General features: G+C 42.6%; 1 protein-coding gene across 1 annotated transcript in view; it reads left to right on the forward strand.

Annotated features, from left to right (window-relative positions):
- Positions 1-23791, forward strand: part of LOC142929274 (uncharacterized) — a 50467-nt gene that overhangs the window by 9440 nt on the left and 17236 nt on the right. Inside the window, exons 2-3 of the mRNA XM_076070181.1 lie at positions 10338-10508; positions 20084-20528. Coding sequence (XP_075926296.1) covers positions 10338-10508; positions 20084-20528 — 616 coding nt within the window. The remainder of the gene's footprint in view (positions 1-10337; positions 10509-20083; positions 20529-23791) is intronic.

Raw genomic sequence — 23791 nt, forward strand, 5'->3', positions numbered from 1 at the left:
TGAATCTGTCTCAACAACAGCAACAACTTCTCCATTGTCAACAACACCATTCACATCTCCGACTGCAACGTTTTCTTCCACCACACCTATTTCAGACACTACAACTATTTCTCCATCCACCATTACCTCAGAAGCTACAACTTCAATTACTGAAAGGATTTCAACAGCAGCAACATCTCCATTGTCAACAACATCATTCATATCACCAACATCACCGTTGTCTTCAACAACACCTACGGCAGACACTACAACTATTTCTCCATCCACCATTACCTCAGAATCGACAACTTCAAGCACTGAATCTGTCTCAACAGCAGCAACAACTTCTCCATTGTCATCAACACCATTTTTATCAGCGACTGCAAGAACTTCCAATATAGAAACGATGTCAACATCAGGTGCAACTTCTCCATTGTCAACAACATTATTCACATCACAAACATCACGGTTTTCTTCGACAACAGCTATTTCAGACACTACAATTATTTCTCCATCCACCATTACCTCAGAATCGACAACTTCGAGCACTGAATCTGTCTCAACAGCAGCAGCAACTTCTCCAATGTCATCAACACCATTTACATCAGCGACTGCAAGAACTTCCAATATAGAAACGATGTCCACATCAGGTGCAACTTCTCCATTGTCAACAACATCAATGACATCACCAACAGCGCCGTTTTCTTCGACAACACCTACGGCAGACACTGCAACGATTTCCACATCCAGCGTTACCTCAGAAGCAACAACTTCAAATACTGAAACGATTTCAACAGCCGCAACATCTCCATTGTCAACAACATTATTCACATCACCAACATCACCGTCGTTTTCTTCGACAACACCTACGGCAGACACTACAACTATTTCTCCAACCACCATTACCTCAGAATCGACAACTTCAAGCACTGAAACTGTCTCAACAGCAGCAACTTCTCCACTATCAACAACACCATTTACATCAGCGACTGCAACAACTTCCAGTACACTAACGGTGGCAACATCAGGAGCGACATCTCCATTGTCAACAACACCATTCACATCTCCTACTACAACGTTTTCTTCCACAACACCTATGTCAGACACTACAACTGTTTCACCATCCACAATTACCTCAGAAGTGACAACTTCGAGCACTGAATCTGTCTCAACAACAGCAACAACGTCTCCATTGTCAACAACACCATTCACATCTCCGACTGCAACGTTTTCTTCCACCACACCTATTTCAGACACTACAACTAGTTCTCCAGCCACCATTACCTCAGAAGCTACAACTTCAAGTACTGAAACGATTTCAACAGCAGCAACATCTCCATTGTCAACAACATCATTCATATCACCAACATCACCGTTGTCTTCGACAACACCTACGGCAGACACTACAACTATTTCTCCATCCACCATTACCTCAGAATCGACAACTTCAAGCACTGAAACTGTCTCAACAGCAGCAACTTCTCCACTATCAACAACACCATTTACATCAGCGACTGCAACAACTTCCAGTACACTAACGGTGGCAACATCAGGAGCGACATCTCCATTGTCAACAACACCATTCACATCTCCTACTACAACGTTTTCTTCCACAACACCTATGTCAGACACTACAACTGTTTCACCATCCACAATTACCTCAGAATCGACAACTTCGAGCACTGAATCTGTCTCAACAACAGCAACGTCTCCATTGTCAACAACACCATTCACATCTCCGACTGCAACGTTTTCTTCCACCACACCTATTTCAGACACTACAACTATTTCTCCATCCACCATTACCTCAGAAGCTACAACTTCAAGTACTGAAACGATTTCAACAGCAGCAACATCTCCATTGTCAACAACATCATTCATATCACCAACATCACCGGTGTCTTCAACAACAACTATTTCAGACACTACAACTATTTCTCCATCCACCATTACCTCAGAATCGACAACTTCAAGCACTGAATCTGTCTCAACAGCAGCAACAACTTCTCCATTGTCATCAACACCATTTACATCAACGACTGCAAGAACTTCCAATATAGAAACGATATCAACATCAGGTGCAACTTCTCCATTGTCAACAACATTATTCACATCACCAACATCACTGTTGTCTTCGACAACAGCTATTTCATTCACTACAACTATTTCTCCATCCACCATTACCTCAGAATCGACAACTTCAAGCACTGAAACTGTCTCAACAGCAGCAACTTCTCCACTATCAACAACACCATTTACATCAGCGACTGCAACAACTTCCAGTACACTAACGGTGGCAACATCAGGCGCGACATCTCCATTGTCAACAAAACCATTCACATCTCCTACTACAACGTTTTCTTCCACAACACCTATGTCAGACACTATAACTGTTTCACCATCCACAATTACCTCAGAAGTGACAACTTCGAGCACTGAATCTGTCTCAACAACAGCAACAACGTCTCCATTGTCAACATCACCATTCACATCTCCGACTGCAACGTTTTCTTCCACCACACCTATTTCAGACACTACAACTATTTCTCCATCCACCATTACCTCAGAAGCTACAACTTCAAGTAATGAAACGATTTCAACAGCAGCGACATCTCCATTGTCAACAACATCAATGCCATCACCAACAGCGCCGTTTTCTTCGACAACACCTACGGCAGACACTGCAACGATTTCCACATCCACCATTACCTCAGAAGCAACAACTTCAAGTATTGAAACGATTTCAACAGCCGCAACATCTCCATTGTCAACAACATCATTCATATCACCAACATCACCGTTGTCTTCAACAACACCTACGGCAGACACTACAACTATTTCTCCATCCACCATTACCTCAGAATCGACAACTTCAAGCACTGAATCTGTCTCAACAGCAGCAAAAACTTCTCCATTGTCATCAACACCATTTACATCAGCGACTGCAAGAACTTCCAATATAGAAACGATGTCAACATCAGGTGCAACTTCTCCATTGTCAACAACATCAATGACATCACCAACAGCGCCCTTTTCTTCGACAACACCTACGACAGACACTGCAACGATTTCCACATCCACCGTTACCTCAGAAGCAACAACTTCAAATACTGAAACGATTTCAACAGCCGCAACATCTCCATTGTCAACAACATCATTCACATCACCAACATCACTGTTGTCTTCCACCACACCTATTTCAGACACTACAACTATTTCTCCATCCACCATTACCTCAGAATCGACAACTTCAAGCACTGAAACTGTCTCACCAGCAGCAACTTCTCCACTATCAACAACACCATTTACATCAGCGACTGCAACAACTTCCAGTACACTAACGGTGGCAACATCAGGAGCGACATCTCCATTGTCAACAACACCATTCACATCTACTACAACGTTTTATTCCACAAAACCTATGTCAGACACTACAACTGTTTCACCATCCACAATTACCTCAGAATTGACAACTTTGAGCACTGAATCTGTCTCAACAACAGCAACAACGTCTCCATTGTCAACAACACCATTCACATCTCCGACTGCAACGTTTTCTTCCACCACACCTATTTCAGACAAAACAACTATTTCTCCATCCACCATTACCTCAGAAGCTACAACTTCAAGTACTGAAACGATTTCAACAGCAGCAACATCTCCATTGTCAACAACATCATTCATATCACCAACATCACCGTTGTCTTCAACAACAACTATTTCAGACACTACAACTATTTCTCCATCCACCATTACCTCAGAATCGACAACTTCAAGCACTGAATCTGTCTCAACAGCAGAAACAACTTCTCCATTGTCATCAACACCATTTACATCAGCGACTGCAAGAACTTCCAATATAGAAACGATGTCAACATCAGGTGCAACTTCTCCATTGTCAACAACATTATTCACATCACCAACATCACGGTTTTCTTCGACAACAGCTATTTCAGACACTACAATAATTTATCCATCCACCATTACCTCAGAATCGACAAGTTCAAGCACTGAATCTGTCTCAACAGCAGCAGCAACTTCTCCAATGTCAACAACACTATTTACATCAGCGACTTCAACAACTTCCAGTATACTAACGGTGGCAACATCAGGAGCGACATCTCCATTGTCGACAACATCAATAACATCACCAACAGCGCCGTTTTCTTCGACAACACCTACGGCAGACACTGCAACGATTTCCACATCCACCGTTACCTCAGAAGCAACAACTTCAAATACTGAAACGATTTCAACAGCCGCAACATCTCCATTGTCAACAACATTATTCACATCACCAACATCACCGTTTTCTTCGACAACACCTACGGCAGACACTACAACTATTTCTCCATCCACCATTACCTCAGAATCGACAACTTCAAGCACTGAATCTGTCTCAGCAGCAGCAACTACTCCATTGTCAACAACACTATTTACATCAGCGACTTCAACAACTTCCAGTATACTAACGGTGGCAACATCAGGAGCGACATCTCCATTGTCAACAACATCAATGACATCACCAACAGCGCCGTTTTCTTCGACAACACCTACGACAGACACTGCAACGATTTCCACATCCACCGTTACCTCAGAAGCAACAACTTCAAATACTGAAACGATTTCAACAGCCGCAACATCTCCATTGTCAACAACATTATTCACATCACCAACATCACCGTCGTTTTCTTCGACAACACCTACGGCAGACACTACAACTATTTCTCCAACCACCATTACCTCAGAATCGACAACTTCAAGCACTGAAACTGTCTCAACAGCAGCAACTTCTCCACTATCAACAACACCATTTACATCAGCGACTGCAACAACTTCCAGTACACTAACGGTGGCAACATCAGGAGCGACATCTCCATTGTCAACAACACCATTCACATCTCCTACTACAACGTTTTCTTCCACAACACCTATGTCAGACACTACAACTGTTTCACCATCCACAATTACCTCAGAAGTGACAACTTCGAGCACTGAATCTGTCTCAACAACAGCAACAACGTCTCCATTGTCAACAACACCATTCACATCTCCGACTGCAACGTTTTCTTCCACCACACCTATTTCAGACACTACAACTATTTCTCCATCCACCGTTACCTCAGAAGCTACAACTTCAAGTACTGAAACGATTTCAACAGCAGCAACATCTCCATTCTCAACAACATCATTCATATCACCAACATCACCGTTTTCTTCGACAACACCTACGGCAGACACTACAACTATTTCTCCATCCACCATTACCTCAGAATCGACAACTACAAGCACTGAAACTGTCTCAACAGCAGCAACTTCTCCACTATCAACAACACCATTTACATCAGCCACTGCAACAACTTCCAGTACACTAACGGTGGCAACATCAGGAGCGACATCTCCATTGTCAACAACACCATTCACATCTCCTACTACAACGTTTTCTTCCACAACACCTATGTCAGACACTACAACTGTTTCACCATCCACAATTACCTCAGAATCGACAACTTCGAGCACTGAATCTGTCTCAACAACAGCAACAACTTCTCCATTGTCAACAACACCATTCACATCTCCGACTGCAACGTTTTCTTCCACCACACCTATTTCAGACACTACAACTATTTCTCCATCCACCATTACCTCAGAAGCTACAACTTCAATTACTGAAAGGATTTCAACAGCAGCAACATCTCCATTGTCAACAACATCATTCATATCACCAACATCACCGTTGTCTTCAACAACACCTACGGCAGACACTACAACTATTTCTCCATCCACCATTACCTCAGAATCGACAACTTCAAGCACTGAATCTGTCTCAACAGCAGCAACAACTTCTCCATTGTCATCAACACCATTTTTATCAGCGACTGCAAGAACTTCCAATATAGAAACGATGTCAACATCAGGTGCAACTTCTCCATTGTCAACAACATTATTCACATCACAAACATCACGGTTTTCTTCGACAACAGCTATTTCAGACACTACAATTATTTCTCCATCCACCATTACCTCAGAATCGACAACTTCGAGCACTGAATCTGTCTCAACAGCAGCAGCAACTTCTCCAATGTCATCAACACCATTTACATCAGCGACTGCAAGAACTTCCAATATAGAAACGATGTCCACATCAGGTGCAACTTCTCCATTGTCAACAACATCAATGACATCACCAACAGCGCCGTTTTCTTCGACAACACCTACGGCAGACACTGCAACGATTTCCACATCCAGCGTTACCTCAGAAGCAACAACTTCAAATACTGAAACGATTTCAACAGCCGCAACATCTCCATTGTCAACAACATTATTCACATCACCAACATCACCGTCGTTTTCTTCGACAACACCTACGGCAGACACTACAACTATTTCTCCAACCACCATTACCTCAGAATCGACAACTTCAAGCACTGAAACTGTCTCAACAGCAGCAACTTCTCCACTATCAACAACACCATTTACATCAGCGACTGCAACAACTTCCAGTACACTAACGGTGGCAACATCAGGAGCGACATCTCCATTGTCAACAACACCATTCACATCTCCTACTACAACGTTTTCTTCCACAACACCTATGTCAGACACTACAACTGTTTCACCATCCACAATTACCTCAGAAGTGACAACTTCGAGCACTGAATCTGTCTCAACAACAGCAACAACGTCTCCATTGTCAACAACACCATTCACATCTCCGACTGCAACGTTTTCTTCCACCACACCTATTTCAGACACTACAACTAGTTCTCCAGCCACCATTACCTCAGAAGCTACAACTTCAAGTACTGAAACGATTTCAACAGCAGCAACATCTCCATTGTCAACAACATCATTCATATCACCAACATCACCGTTGTCTTCGACAACACCTACGGCAGACACTACAACTATTTCTCCATCCACCATTACCTCAGAATCGACAACTTCAAGCACTGAAACTGTCTCAACAGCAGCAACTTCTCCACTATCAACAACACCATTTACATCAGCGACTGCAACAACTTCCAGTACACTAACGGTGGCAACATCAGGAGCGACATCTCCATTGTCAACAACACCATTCACATCTCCTACTACAACGTTTTCTTCCACAACACCTATGTCAGACACTACAACTGTTTCACCATCCACAATTACCTCAGAATCGACAACTTCGAGCACTGAATCTGTCTCAACAACAGCAACGTCTCCATTGTCAACAACACCATTCACATCTCCGACTGCAACGTTTTCTTCCACCACACCTATTTCAGACACTACAACTATTTCTCCATCCACCATTACCTCAGAAGCTACAACTTCAAGTACTGAAACGATTTCAACAGCAGCAACATCTCCATTGTCAACAACATCATTCATATCACCAACATCACCGTTGTCTTCAACAACACCTACGGCAGACACTACAACTATTTCTCCATCCACCATTACCTCAGAATCGACAACTTCAAGCACTGAAACTGTCTCAACAGCAGCAACTTCTCCACTATCAACAACACCATTTACATCAGCGACTGCAACAACTTCCAGTACACTAACGGTGGCAACATCAGGAGCGACATCTCCATTGTCAACAACACCATTCACATCTCCTACTACAACGTTTTCTTCCACAACACCTATGTCAGACACTACAACTGTTTCACCATCCACAATTACCTCAGAATCGACAACTTCGAGCACTGAATCTGTCTCAACAACAGCAACGTCTCCATTGTCAACAACACCATTCACATCTCCGACTGCAACGTTTTCTTCCACCACACCTATTTCAGACACTACAACTATTTCTCCATCCACCATTACCTCAGAAGCTACAACTTCAAGTACTGAAACGATTTCAACAGCAGCAACATCTCCATTGTCAACAACATCATTCATATCACCAACATCACCGTTGTCTTCAACAACACCTACGGCAGACACTACAACTATTTCTCCATCCACCATTACCTCAGAATCGACAACTTCAAGCACTGAATCTGTCTCAACAGCAGCAACAACTTCTCCATTGTCATCAACACCATTTTTATCAGCGACTGCAAGAACTTCCAATATAGAAACGATGTCAACATCAGGTGCAACTTCTCCATTGTCAACAACATTATTCACATCACAAACATCACGGTTTTCTTCGACAACAGCTATTTCAGACACTACAATTATTTCTCCATCCACCATTACCTCAGAATCGACAACTTCGAGCACTGAATCTGTCTCAACAGCAGCAGCAACTTCTCCAATGTCATCAACACCATTTACATCAGCGACTGCAAGAACTTCCAATATAGAAACGATGTCCACATCAGGTGCAACTTCTCCATTGTCAACAACATCAATGACATCACCAACAGCGCCGTTTTCTTCGACAACACCTACGGCAGACACTGCAACGATTTCCACATCCAGCGTTACCTCAGAAGCAACAACTTCAAATACTGAAACGATTTCAACAGCCGCAACATCTCCATTGTCAACAACATTATTCACATCACCAACATCACCGTCGTTTTCTTCGACAACACCTACGGCAGACACTACAACTATTTCTCCAACCACCATTACCTCAGAATCGACAACTTCAAGCACTGAAACTGTCTCAACAGCAGCAACTTCTCCACTATCAACAACACCATTTACATCAGCGACTGCAACAACTTCCAGTACACTAACGGTGGCAACATCAGGAGCGACATCTCCATTGTCAACAACACCATTCACATCTCCTACTACAACGTTTTCTTCCACAACACCTATGTCAGACACTACAACTGTTTCACCATCCACAATTACCTCAGAAGTGACAACTTCGAGCACTGAATCTGTCTCAACAACAGCAACAACGTCTCCATTGTCAACAACACCATTCACATCTCCGACTGCAACGTTTTCTTCCACCACACCTATTTCAGACACTACAACTAGTTCTCCAGCCACCATTACCTCAGAAGCTACAACTTCAAGTACTGAAACGATTTCAACAGCAGCAACATCTCCATTGTCAACAACATCATTCATATCACCAACATCACCGTTGTCTTCGACAACACCTACGGCAGACACTACAACTATTTCTCCATCCACCATTACCTCAGAATCGACAACTTCAAGCACTGAAACTGTCTCAACAGCAGCAACTTCTCCACTATCAACAACACCATTTACATCAGCGACTGCAACAACTTCCAGTACACTAACGGTGGCAACATCAGGAGCGACATCTCCATTGTCAACAACACCATTCACATCTCCTACTACAACGTTTTCTTCCACAACACCTATGTCAGACACTACAACTGTTTCACCATCCACAATTACCTCAGAATCGACAACTTCGAGCACTGAATCTGTCTCAACAACAGCAACGTCTCCATTGTCAACAACACCATTCACATCTCCGACTGCAACGTTTTCTTCCACCACACCTATTTCAGACACTACAACTATTTCTCCATCCACCATTACCTCAGAAGCTACAACTTCAAGTACTGAAACGATTTCAACAGCAGCAACATCTCCATTGTCAACAACATCATTCATATCACCAACATCACCGGTGTCTTCAACAACAACTATTTCAGACACTACAACTATTTCTCCATCCACCATTACCTCAGAATCGACAACTTCAAGCACTGAATCTGTCTCAACAGCAGCAACAACTTCTCCATTGTCATCAACACCATTTACATCAACGACTGCAAGAACTTCCAATATAGAAACGATATCAACATCAGGTGCAACTTCTCCATTGTCAACAACATTATTCACATCACCAACATCACTGTTGTCTTCGACAACAGCTATTTCATTCACTACAACTATTTCTCCATCCACCATTACCTCAGAATCGACAACTTCAAGCACTGAAACTGTCTCAACAGCAGCAACTTCTCCACTATCAACAACACCATTTACATCAGCGACTGCAACAACTTCCAGTACACTAACGGTGGCAACATCAGGCGCGACATCTCCATTGTCAACAAAACCATTCACATCTCCTACTACAACGTTTTCTTCCACAACACCTATGTCAGACACTATAACTGTTTCACCATCCACAATTACCTCAGAAGTGACAACTTCGAGCACTGAATCTGTCTCAACAACAGCAACAACGTCTCCATTGTCAACATCACCATTCACATCTCCGACTGCAACGTTTTCTTCCACCACACCTATTTCAGACACTACAACTATTTCTCCATCCACCATTACCTCAGAAGCTACAACTTCAAGTAATGAAACGATTTCAACAGCAGCGACATCTCCATTGTCAACAACATCAATGACATCACCAACAGCGCCGTTTTCTTCGACAACACCTACGGCAGACACTGCAACGATTTCCACATCCACCATTACCTCAGAAGCAACAACTTCAAGTATTGAAACGATTTCAACAGCCGCAACATCTCCATTGTCAACAACATCATTCACATCACCAACATCACTGTTGTCTTCCACCACACCTATTTCAGACACTACAACTATTTCTCCATTCACCATTACCTCAGAATCGACAACTTCAAGCACTGAAACTGTCTCAACAGCAGCAACTTCTCCACTATCACCAACACCATTTACATCAGCGACTGCAACAACTTCCAGTACACTAACGGTGGCAACATCAGGAGCGACATCTCCATTGTCAACAACACCATTCACATCTCCTACTACAACGTTTTCTTCCACAACACCTATGTCAGACACTACAACTGTTTCACCATCCACAATTACCTCAGAATCGACAACTTCGAGCACTGAATCTGTCTCAACAACAGCAACAACGTCTCCATTGTCAACAACACCATTCACATCTCCGACTGCAACGTTTTCTTCCACCACACCTTTTTCAGACACTTCAACTATTTCTCCATCCACCATTACCTCAGAAGCTACAACTTCAAGTACTGAAACGATTTCAACAGCAGCAACATCTCCATTGTCAACAACATCATTCATATCACCAACATCACCGTTTTCTTCGACAACAACTATTTCAGACACTACAACTATTTCTCCATCCACAATTACCTCAGAATCGACAACTTCAATCACTGAATCTGTCTCAACAGCAGCAACAACTTCTCCATTGTCATCAACACCATTTACATTAGCGACGGCAAGAACTTCCAATATAGAAACGATGTCAACATCAGGTGCAACTTCTCCATTGTCAACAACATCAATGATATCACCAACAGCGCCGTTTTCTTCGACAACACCTACGGCAGACACTACAACTATTTCTCCATCCACCATTACCTCAGAATCGACAACTTCAAGCACTGAAACTGTCTCAACAGCAGCAACATCTCCACTATCAACAACACCATTTACATCAGCGACTGCAACAACTTCCAGTACACTAACGGTGGCAACATCAGGAGCGACATCTCCATTGTCAACAACACCATTCACATCTCCTACTACAACGTTTTCTTCCACAACACCTATGTCAGACACTACAACTGTTTCACCATCCACAATTACCTCAGAATCGACAACTTCGAGCACTGAATCTGTCTCAACAACAGCCGCAACATCTCCATTGTCAACAACATTATTCACATCACCAACATCACCGTTTTCTTCGACAACACCTACGGCAGACACTACAACTATTTCTCCATCCACCATTACCTCAGAAGCTACAACTTCAAGTACTGAAACGATTTCAACAGCAGCAACATCTACATTGTCAACAACAACATTCATATCACCAACATCACCGTTGTCTTCAACAACACCTACGTCAGACACTACAACTATTTCTCCATCCACCATTACCTCAGAATCGACAACTTCAAGCACTGAATCTGTCTCAACAGCAGCAGCAACTTCTCCAATGTCATCAACACCATTTACATCAGCGACTGCAAGAACTTCCAATATAGAAACGATGTCAACATCAGGTGCAACTTCTCCATTGTCAACAACATTATTCACATCACCAACATCACTGTTGTCTTCGACAACAGATATTTCAGACACTACAACTATTTCTCCATCCACCATTACCTCAGAATCGACAACTTCGAGCACTGAATCTGTCTCAACAGCAGCAGCAACTTCTCCAACGTCATCAACACCATTTACATCAGCAACTGCAAGAACTTCCAATATAGAAACGATGTCAACATCAGGTGCAACTTCTCCATTGTCAACAACATCAATGACATCACCAACAGCGCCGTTTTCTTCGACAACACCTACGGCAGACACTGCAACGATTTCCACATCCACCGTTACCTCAGAAGCAACAACTTCAAATACTGAAACGATTTCAACAGCCGCAACATCTCCATTGTCAACAACATCATTCACATCACCAACATCACTGTTGTCTTCCACCACACCTATTTCAGACACTACAACTATTTCTCCATCCACCATTACCTCAGAATCGACAACTTCAAGCACTGAAACTGTCTCAACAGCAGCAACTTCTCCACTATCAACAACACCATTTACATCAGCGACTGCAACAACTTCCAGTACACTAACGGTGGCAACATCAGGAGCGACATCTCCATTGTCAACAACACCATTCACATCTCCGACAGCAACGTTTTCTTCCACCACACCTATTTCAGACACTACAACTATTTCTCCATCCACCATTACCTCAGAAGCTACAACTTCAAGTACTGAAACGATTTCAACAGCAGCAACATCTCCATTGTCAACAACATCATTCATATCACCAACATCACCGTTGTCTTCAACAACAACTATTTCAGACACTACAACTATTTCTCCATCCACCATTACCTCAGAATCGACAACTTCAAGCACTGAATCTGTCTCAACAGCAGCAACAACTTCTCCATTGTCATCAACACCATTTACATCAGCGACTGCAAGAACTTCCAATATAGAAACGATGTCAACATCAGGTGCAACTTCTCCATTGTCAACAACATCATTCACATCACCAACATCACTGTTGTCTTCGACAACAGATATTTCAGACACTACAACTATTTCTCCATCCACCATTACCTCAGAATCGACAACTTCGAGCACTGAATCTGTCTCAACAGCAGCAGCAACTTCTCCAATGTCATCAACACCATTTACATCAGCGACTGCAAGAACTTCCAATATAGAAACGATGCCAACATCAGGTGCAACTTCTCCATTGTCAACAACATCAATGACATCACCAACAGCGCCGTTTTCTTCGACAACACCAACGGCAGACACTACAACTATTTCTCCATCCACCATTACCTCAGAATCGACAACTTCGAGCACTGAATCTGTCTCAACAGCAGCAGCAACTTCTCCAACGTCATCAACACCATTTACATCAGCGACTGCAAGAACTTCCAATATAGAAACGATGTCAACATCAGGTGCAACTTCTCCATTGTCAACAACACCATTCACATCTCCGACTGCAACGTTTTCTTCCACCACACCTATTTCAGACACTACAACTATTTCTCCATCCACCATTACCTCAGAATCGACAACTTCGAGCACTGAATCTGTCTCAACAGCAGCAGCAACTTCTCCAACGTCATCAACACCATTTACATCAGCGACTGCAAGAACTTCCAATATAGAAACGATGTCAACATCAGGTGCAACTTCTCCATTGTCAACAACACCATTCACATCTCCGACTGCAACGTTTTCTTCCACCACACCTATTTCAGACACTACAACTATTTCTCCATCCACCATTACCTCAGAAGCTACAACTTCAAGTACTGAAACGATTTCAACAGCAGCAACATCTCCATTGTCAACAACATCATTCATATCACCAACATCACCGTTTTCTTCGACAACAACTATTTCAGACACTACAACTATTTCTCCATCCACAATTACCTCAGAATCGACAACTTCAATCACTGAATCTGTCTCAACAGCAGCAACAACTTCTCCATTGTCATCAACACCATTTACATTAGCGACGGCAAGAACTTCCAATATAGAAACGATGTCAACATCAGGTGCAACTTCTCCATTGTCAACAACATCAATGATATCACCAACAGCGCCGTTTTCTTCGACAACACCTACGGCAGACACTACAACTATTTCTCCATCCACCATTACCTCAGAATCGACAACTTCAAGCACTGAAACTGTCTCAACAGCAGCAACATCTCCACTATCAACAACACCATTTACATCAGCGACTGCAACAACTTCCAGTACACTAACGGTGGCAACATCAGGAGCGACATCTCCATTGTCAACAACACCATTCACATCTCCTACTACAACGTTTTCTTCCACAACACCTATGTCAGACACTACAACTGTTTCACCATCCACAATTACCTCAGAATCGACAACTTCGAGCACTGAATCTGTCTCAACAACAGCCGCAACATCTCCATTGTCAACAACATTATTCACATCACCAACATCACCGTTTTCTTCGACAACACCTACGGCAGACACTACAACTATTTCTCCATCCACCATTACCTCAGAAGCTACAACTTCAAGTACTGAAACGATTTCAACAGCAGCAACATCTACATTGTCAACAACAACATTCATATCACCAACATCACCGTTGTCTTCAACAACACCTACGTCAGACACTACAACTATTTCTCCATCCACCATTACCTCAGAATCGACAACTTCAAGCACTGAAACTGTCTCAACAGCAGCAACTTCTCCACTATCAACAACACCATTTACATCAGCGACTGCAACAACTTCCAGTACACTAACGGTGGCAACATCAGGAGCGACATCTCCATTGTCAACAACACCATTCACATCTCCTACTACAACGTTTTCTTCCACAACACCTATGTCAGACACTACAACTGTTTCACCATCCACAATTACCTCAGAATCGACAACTTCGAGCACTGAATCTGTCTCAACAACAGCAACAACGTCTCCATTGTCAACAACACCATTCACATCTCCGACTGCAACGTTTTCTTCCACCACACCTATTTCAGACACTACAACTATTTCTCCATCCACCATTACCTCAGAAGCTACAACTTCAAGTACTGAAACGATTTCAACAGCAGCAACATCTCCATTGTCAACAACACCATTTACATCTCCTACTACAACGTTTTCTTCCACAACACCTATGTCAGACACTACAACTGTTTCACCATCCACAATTACCTCAGAATCGACAACTTCGAGCACTGAATCTGTCTCAACAACAGCAACAACGTCTCCATTGTCAACAACACCATTCACATCACCGACTGCAACGTTTTCTTCCACCACACCTATTTCAGACACTACAACTATTTCTCCATCCACCATTACCTCAGAAGCTACAACTTCAAGTACTGAAACGATTTCAACAGCAGCAACATCTCCATTGTCAACAACACCATTTACATCTCCTACTACAACGTTTTCTTCCACAACACCTATGTCAGACACTACAACTGTTTCACCATCCACAATTACCTCAGAATCGACAACTTCGAGCACTGAATCTGTCTCAACAACAGCAACAACGTCTCCATTGTCAACAACACCATTCACATCTCCGACTGCAACGTTTTCTTCCACCACACCTATTTCAGACACTACAACTATTTCTCCATCCACCATTACCTCAGAATCGACAACTTCAAGCACTGAATCTGTCTCAACAGCAGCAGCAACTTCTCCAACGTCATCAACACCATTTACATCAGCGACTGCAAGAACTATAGAAACGATGTCAACATCAGGTGCAACTTCTCCATTGTCAACAACATCAATGACATCACCAACAGCGCCGTTTTCTTCGACAACACCTACGGCAGACACTGCAACGATTTCCACATCCACCGTTACCTCAGAATCGACAACTTCAAGCACTGAAACTGTCTCAACAGCAGCAACTTCTCCACTATCAACAACACCATTTACATCAGCGACTGCAACAACTTCCAGTACACTAACGGTGGCAACATCAGGAGCGACATCTCCATTGTCAACAACACCATTCACATCTCCGACAGCAACGTTTTCTTCCACCACACCTATTTCAGACACTACAACTATTTCTCCATCCACCATTACCTCAGAAGCTACAACTTCAAGTACTGAAACGATTTCAACAGCAGCAACATCTCCATTGTCAACAACATCATTCATATCACCAACATCACCGTTGTCTTCAACAACAACTATTTCAGACACTACAACTATTTCTCCATCCACCATTACCTCAGAATCGACAACTTCAAGCACTGAATCTGTCTCAACAGCAGCAACAACTTCTCCATTGTCATCAACACCATTTACATCAGCGAATGCAAGAACTTCCAATATAGAAACGATGTCAACATCAGGTGCAACTTCTCCATTGTCAACAACATCATTCACATCACCAACATCACTGTTGTCTTCGACAACAGATATTTCAGACACTACAACTATTTCTCCATCCACCATTACCTCAGAATCGACAACTTCGAGCACTGAATCTGTCTCAACAGCAGCAGCAACTTCTCCAACGTCATCAACACCATTTACATCAGCGACTGCAAGAACTTCCAATATAGAAACGATGTCAACATCAGGTGCAACTTCTCCATTGTCAACAACATCAATGACATCACCAACAGCGCCGTTTTCTTTGACAACACCTACGGCAGACACTGCAACGATTTCCACATCCACCGGTACCTCAGAAGCAACAACTTCAAATACTGAAACGATTTCAACAGCCGCAACATCTCCATTGTCAACAACATCATTCACATCACCAACATCACTGTTGTCTTCCACCACACCTATTTCAGACACTACAACTATTTCTCCATCCACCATTACCTCAGAATCGACAACTTCAAGCACTGAAACTGTCTCAACAGCAGCAACTTCTCCACTATCAACAACACCATTTACATCAGCGACTGCAACAACTTCCAGTACACTAACGGTGGCAACATCAGGAGCGACATCTCCATTGTCAACAACACCATTCACATCTCCTACTACAACGTTTTCTTCCACAACACCTATGTCAGACACTACAACTGTTTCACCATCCACAATTACCTCAGAATCGACAACTTCGAGCACTGAATCTGTCTCAACAACAGCAACAACGTCTCCATTGTCAACAACACCATTCACATCTCCGACTGCAACGTTTTCTTCCACCACACCTATTTCAGACACTACAACTATTTCTCCATCCACCATTACCTCAGAAGCTACAACTTCAAGTACTGAAACGATTTCAACAGCAGCAACATCTCCATTGTCAACAACATCATTCATATCACCAACATCACCGTTGTCTTCAACAACAACTATTTCAGACACTACAACTATTTCTCCATCCACCATTACCTCAGAATCGACAACTTCGAGCACTGAATCTGTCTCAACAGCAGCAGCAACTTCTCCAACGTCATCAACACCATTTACATCAGCGACTGCAAGAACTTCCAATATAGAAACGATGTCAACATCAGGTGCAACTTCTCCATTGTCAACAACACCATTCACATCTCCGACTGCAACGTTTTCTTCCACCACACCTATTTCAGACACTACAACTATTTCTCCATCCACCATTACCTCAGAAGCTACAACTTCAAGTACTGAAACGATTTCAACAGCAGCAACATCTCCATTGTCAACAACATCATTCATATCACCAACATCACCGTTGTCTTCAACAACAACTATTTCAGACACTACAACTATTTCTCCATCCACCATTACCTCAGAATCGACAACTTCAAGCACTGAATCTGTCTCAACAGCAGCAGCAACTTCTCCAACGTCATCAACACCATTTACATCAGCGACTGCAAGAACTATAGAAACGATGTCAACATCAGGTGCAACTTCTCCATTGTCAACAACATCAATGACATCACCAACAGCGCCGTTTTCTTCGACAACACCTACGGCAGACACTGCAACGATTTCCACATCCACCGTTACCTCAGAAGCAACAACTTCAAATACTGAAACGATTTCAACAGCCGCAACATCTCCATTGTCAACAACATCATTCACATCACCAACATCACTGTTGTCTTCCACCACACCTATTTCAGACACTACAACTATTTCTCCATCCACCATTACCTCAGAATCGACAACTTCAAGCACTGAAACTGTCTCAACAGCAGCAACTTCTCCACTATCAACAACACCATTTACATCAGCGACTGCAACAACTTCCAGTACACTAACGGTGGCAACATCAGGAGCGACATCTCCATTGTCAACAACACCATTCACATCTCCGACAGCAACGTTTTCTTCCACCACACCTATTTCAGACACTACAACTATTTCTCCATCCACCATTACCTCAGAAGCTACAACTTCAAGTACTGAAACGATTTCAACAGCAGCAACATCTCCATTGTCAACAACATCATTCATATCACCAACATCACCGTTGTCTTCAACAACAACTATTTCAGACACTACAACTATTTCTACATTCACCATTACCTCAGAATCGACAACTTCAAGCACTGAATCTGTCTCAACAGCAGCAACAACTTCTCCATTGTCATCAACATCATTTACATCAGCGACTGCAAGAACTTCCAATATAGAAACGATGTCAACATCAGGTGCAACTTCTCCATTGTCAACAACATCATTCACATCACCAACATCACTGTTGTCTTCGACAACAGATATTTCAGACACTACAACTATTTCTCCATCCACCATTACCTCAGAATCGACAACTTCGAGCACTGAATCTGTCTCAACAACAGCAGCAACTTCTCCAACGTCATCAACACCATTTACATCAGCGACTGCAAGAACTTCCAATATAGAAACGATGTCAACATCAGGTGCAACTTCTCCATTGTCAACAACACCATTCACATCTCCGACTGCAACGTTTTCTTCCACCACACCTATTTCAGACACTACAACTATTTCTCCATCCACCATTACCTCAGAAGCTACAACTTCAAGTACTGAAACGATTTCAACAGCAGCAACATCTCCATTGTCAACAACATCATTCATATCACCAACATCACCGTTGTCTTCAACAACAACTATTTCAGACACTACAACTATTTCTCCATCCACCATTACCTCAGAATCGACAACTTCGAGCACTGAATCTGTCTCAACAGCAGCAGCAACTTCTCCAACGTCATCAACACCATTTACATCAGCGACTGCAAGAACTTCCAATATAGAAACGATGTCAACATCAGGTGCAACTTCTCCATTGTCAACAACACCATTCACATCTCCGACTGCAACGTTTTCTTCCACCACACCTATTTCAGACACTACAACTATTTCTCCATCCACCATTACCTCAGAAGCTACAACTTCAAGTACTGAAACGATTTCAACAGCAGCAACATCTCCATTGTCAACAACATCATTCATATCACCAACATCACCGTTGTCTTCAACAACAACTATTTCAGACACTACAACTATTTCTCCATCCACCATTACCTCAGAATCGACAACTTCAAGCACTGAATCTGTCTCAACAGCAGCAGCAACTTCTCCAACGTCATCAACACCATTTACATCAGCGACTGCAAGAACTATAGAAACGATGTCAACATCAGGTGCAACTTCTCCATTGTCAACAACATCAATGACATCACCAACAGCGCCGTTTTCTTCGACAACACCTACGGCAGACACTGCAACGATTTCCACATCCACCGTTACCTCAGAAGCAACAACTTCAAATACTGAAACGATTTCAACAGCCGCAACATCTCCATTGTCAACAACATCATTCACATCACCAACATCACTGTTGTCTTCCACCACACCTATTTCAGACACTACAACTATTTCTCCATCCACCATTACCTCAGAATCGACAACTTCAAGCACTGAAACTGTCTCAACAGCAGCAACTTCTCCACTATCAACAACACCATTTACATCAGCGACTGCAACAACTTCCAGTACACTAACGGTGGCAACATCAGGAGCGACATCTCCATTGTCAACAACACCATTCACATCTCCGACAGCAACGTTTTCTTCCACCACACCTATTTCAGACACTACAACTATTTCTCCATCCACCATTACCTCAGAAGCTACAACTTCAAGTACTGAAACGATTTCAACAGCAGCAACATCTCCATTGTCAACAACATCATTCATATCACCAACATCACCGTTGTCTTCAACAACAACTATTTCAGACACTACAACTATTTCTACATTCACCATTACCTCAGAATCGACAACTTCAAGCACTGAATCTGTCTCAACAGCAGCAACAACTTCTCCATTGTCATCAACACCATTTACATCAGCGACTGCAAGAACTTCCAATATAGAAACGATGTCAACATCAGGTGCAACTTCTCCATTGTCAACAACATCATTCACATCACCAACATCACTGTTGTCTTCGACAACAGATATTTCAGACACTACAACTATTTCTCCATCCACCATTACCTCAGAATCGACAACTTCGAGCACTGAATCTGTCTCAACAGCAGCAGCAACTTCTCCATTGTCATCAACACCATTTACATCAGCGACTGCAAGAACTTCCAATATAGAAACGATGTCAACATCAGGTGCAACTTCTCCATTGTCAACAACATCAATGACATCACCAACAGCGCCGTTTTCTTTGACAACACCTACTGCAGACACTGCAACGATTTCCACATCCACCGTTACCTCAGAAGCAACAACTTCAAATACTGAAACGATTTCAACAGCCGCAACATCTCCATTGTCAACAACATCATTCACATCACCAACATCACTGTTGTCTTCCACCACACCTATTTCAGACACTACAACTATTTCTCCATCCACCATTACCTCACAATCGACAACTTCAAGCACTGAAACTGTCTCAACAGCAGCAACTTCTCCACTATCAACAACACCATTTACATCAGCGACTGCAACAACTTCCAGTACACTAACGGTGGCAACATCAGGAGCGACATCTCCATTGTCAACAACACCATTCACATCTCCTACTACAACGTTTTCTTCCACAACACCTATGTCAGACACTACAACTGTTTCACCATCCACAATTACCTCAGAATCGAAAACTTCGAGCACTGAATCTGTCTCAACAACAGCAACAACGTCTCCATTGTCAACAACACCATTCACATCTCCGACTGCAACGTTTTCTTCCACCACACCTATTTCAGACACTACAACTATTTCTCCATCCACCATTACCTCAGAAGCTACAACTTCAAGTACTGAAACGATTTCAACAGCAGCAACATCTCCATTGTCAACAACATCATTCATATCACCAACATCACCGTTGTCTTCAACAACAACTATTTCAGACACTACAACTATTTCTCCATCCACCATTACCTCAGAATCGACAACTTCGAGCACTGAATCTGTCTCAACAACAGCAGCAACTTCTCGAACGTCATCAACACCATTTACATCAGCGACTGCAAGAACTTCCAATATAGAAACGATGTCAACATCAGGTGCAACTTCTCCATTGTCAACAACACCATTCACATCTCCGACTGCAACGTTTTCTTCCACCACACCTATTTCAGACACTACAACTATTTCTCCATCCACCATTACCTCAGAAGCTACAACTTCAAGTACTGAAACGATTTCAACAGCAGCAACATCTCCATTGTCAACAACATCATTCATATCACCAACATCACCGTTGTCTTCAACAACAACTATTTCAGACACTACAACTATTTCTCCATCCACCATTACCTCAGAATCGACATCTTCGAGCACTGAATCTGTCTCAACAGCAGCAGCAACTTCTCCAACGTCATCAACACCATTTACATCAGCGACTGCAAGAACTTCCAATATAGAAACGATGTCAACATCAGGTGCAACTTCTCCATTGTCAACAACACCATTCACATCTCCGACTGCAACGTTTTCTTCCACCACACCTATTTCAGACACTACAACTATTTCTCCATCCACCATTACCTCAGAAGCTACAACTTCAAGTACTGAAACGATTTCAACAGCAGCAACATCTCCATTGTCAACAACATCATTCATATCACCAACATCACCGTTGTCTTCAACAACAACTATTTCAGACACTACAACTATTTCTCCATCCACCATTACCTCAGAATCGACAACTTCAAGCACTGAATCTGTCTCAACAGCAGCAGCAACTTCTCCAACGTCATCAACACCATTTACATCAGCGACTGCAAGAACTATAGAAACGATGTCAACATTAGGTGCAACTTCTCCATTGTCAACAACATCAATGACATCACCAACAGCGCCGTTTTCTTCGACAACACCTACGGCAGACACTGCAACGATTTCCACATCCACCGTTACCTCAGAAGCAACAACTTCAAATACTGAAACGATTTCAACAGCCGCAACATCTCCATTGTCAACAACATCATTCACATCACCAACATCACTGTTGTCTTCCACCACACCTATTTCAGACACTACAACTATTTCTCCATCCACCATTACCTCAGAATCGACAACTTCAAGCACTGAAACTGTCTCAACAGCAGCAACTTCTCCACTATCAACAACACCATTTACATCAGCGACTGCAACAACTTCCAGTACACTAACGGTGGCAACATCAGGAGCGACATCTCCATTGTCAACAACACCATTCACATCTCCGACAGCAACGTTTTCTTCCACCACACCTATTTCAGACACTACAACTATTTCTCCATCCACCATTACCTCAGAAGCTACAACTTCAAGTACTGAAACGATTTCAACAGCAGCAACATCTCCATTGTCAACAACATCATTCATATCACCAACATCACCGTTGTCTTCAACAACAACTATTTCAGACACTACAACTATTTCTACATTCACCATTACCTCAGAATCGACAACTTCAAGCACTGAATCTGTCTCAACAGCAGCAACAACTTCTCCATTGTCATCAACACCATTTACATCAGCGACTGCAAGAACTTCCAATATAGAAACGATGTCAACATCAGGTGCAACTTCTCCATTGTCAACAACATCATTCACATCACCAACATCACTGTTGTCTTCGACAACAGATATTTCAGACACTACAACTATTTCTCCATCCACCATTACCTCAGAATCGACAACTTCGAGCACTGAATCTGTCTCAACAGCAGCAGCAACTTCTCCATTGTTATCAACACCATTTACATCAGCGACTGCAAGAACTTCCAATATAGAAACGATGTCAACATCAGGTGCAACTTCTCCATTGTCAACAACATCAATGACATCACCAACAGCGCCGTTTTCTTTGACAACACCTACGGCAGACACTGCAACGATTTCCACATCCACCGTTACCTCAGAAGCAACAACTTCAAATACTGAAACGATTTCAACAGCCGCAACATCTCCATTGTCAACAACATCATTCACATCACCAACATCACTGTTGTCTTCCACCACACCTATTTCAGACACTACAACTATTTCTCCATCCACCATTACCTCACAATCGACAACTTCAAGCACTGAAACTGTCTCAACAGCAGCAACTTCTCCACTATCAACAACACCATTTACATCAGTGACTGCAACAACTTCCAGTACACTAACGGTGGCAACATCAGGAGCGACATCTCCATTGTCAACAACACCATTCACATCTCCTACTACAACGTTTTCTTCCACAACACCTATGTCAGACACTACAACTGTTTCACCATCCACAATTACCTCAGAATCGACAACTTCGAGCACTGAATCTGTCTCAACAACAGCAACAACGTCTCCATTGTCAACAACACCATTCACATCTCCGACTGCAACGTTTTCTTCCACCACACCTATTTCAGACACTACAACTATTTCTCCATCCACC

Source organism: Petromyzon marinus, chromosome 28, assembly GCF_048934315.1.
Source record: "Petromyzon marinus isolate PM22_M1 ecotype Great Lakes invasive population chromosome 28, UKy_Petmar_22M1.pri1.0, whole genome shotgun sequence".
NCBI classification, from domain to species: Eukaryota; Metazoa; Chordata; class Hyperoartia; order Petromyzontiformes; family Petromyzontidae; genus Petromyzon; species Petromyzon marinus.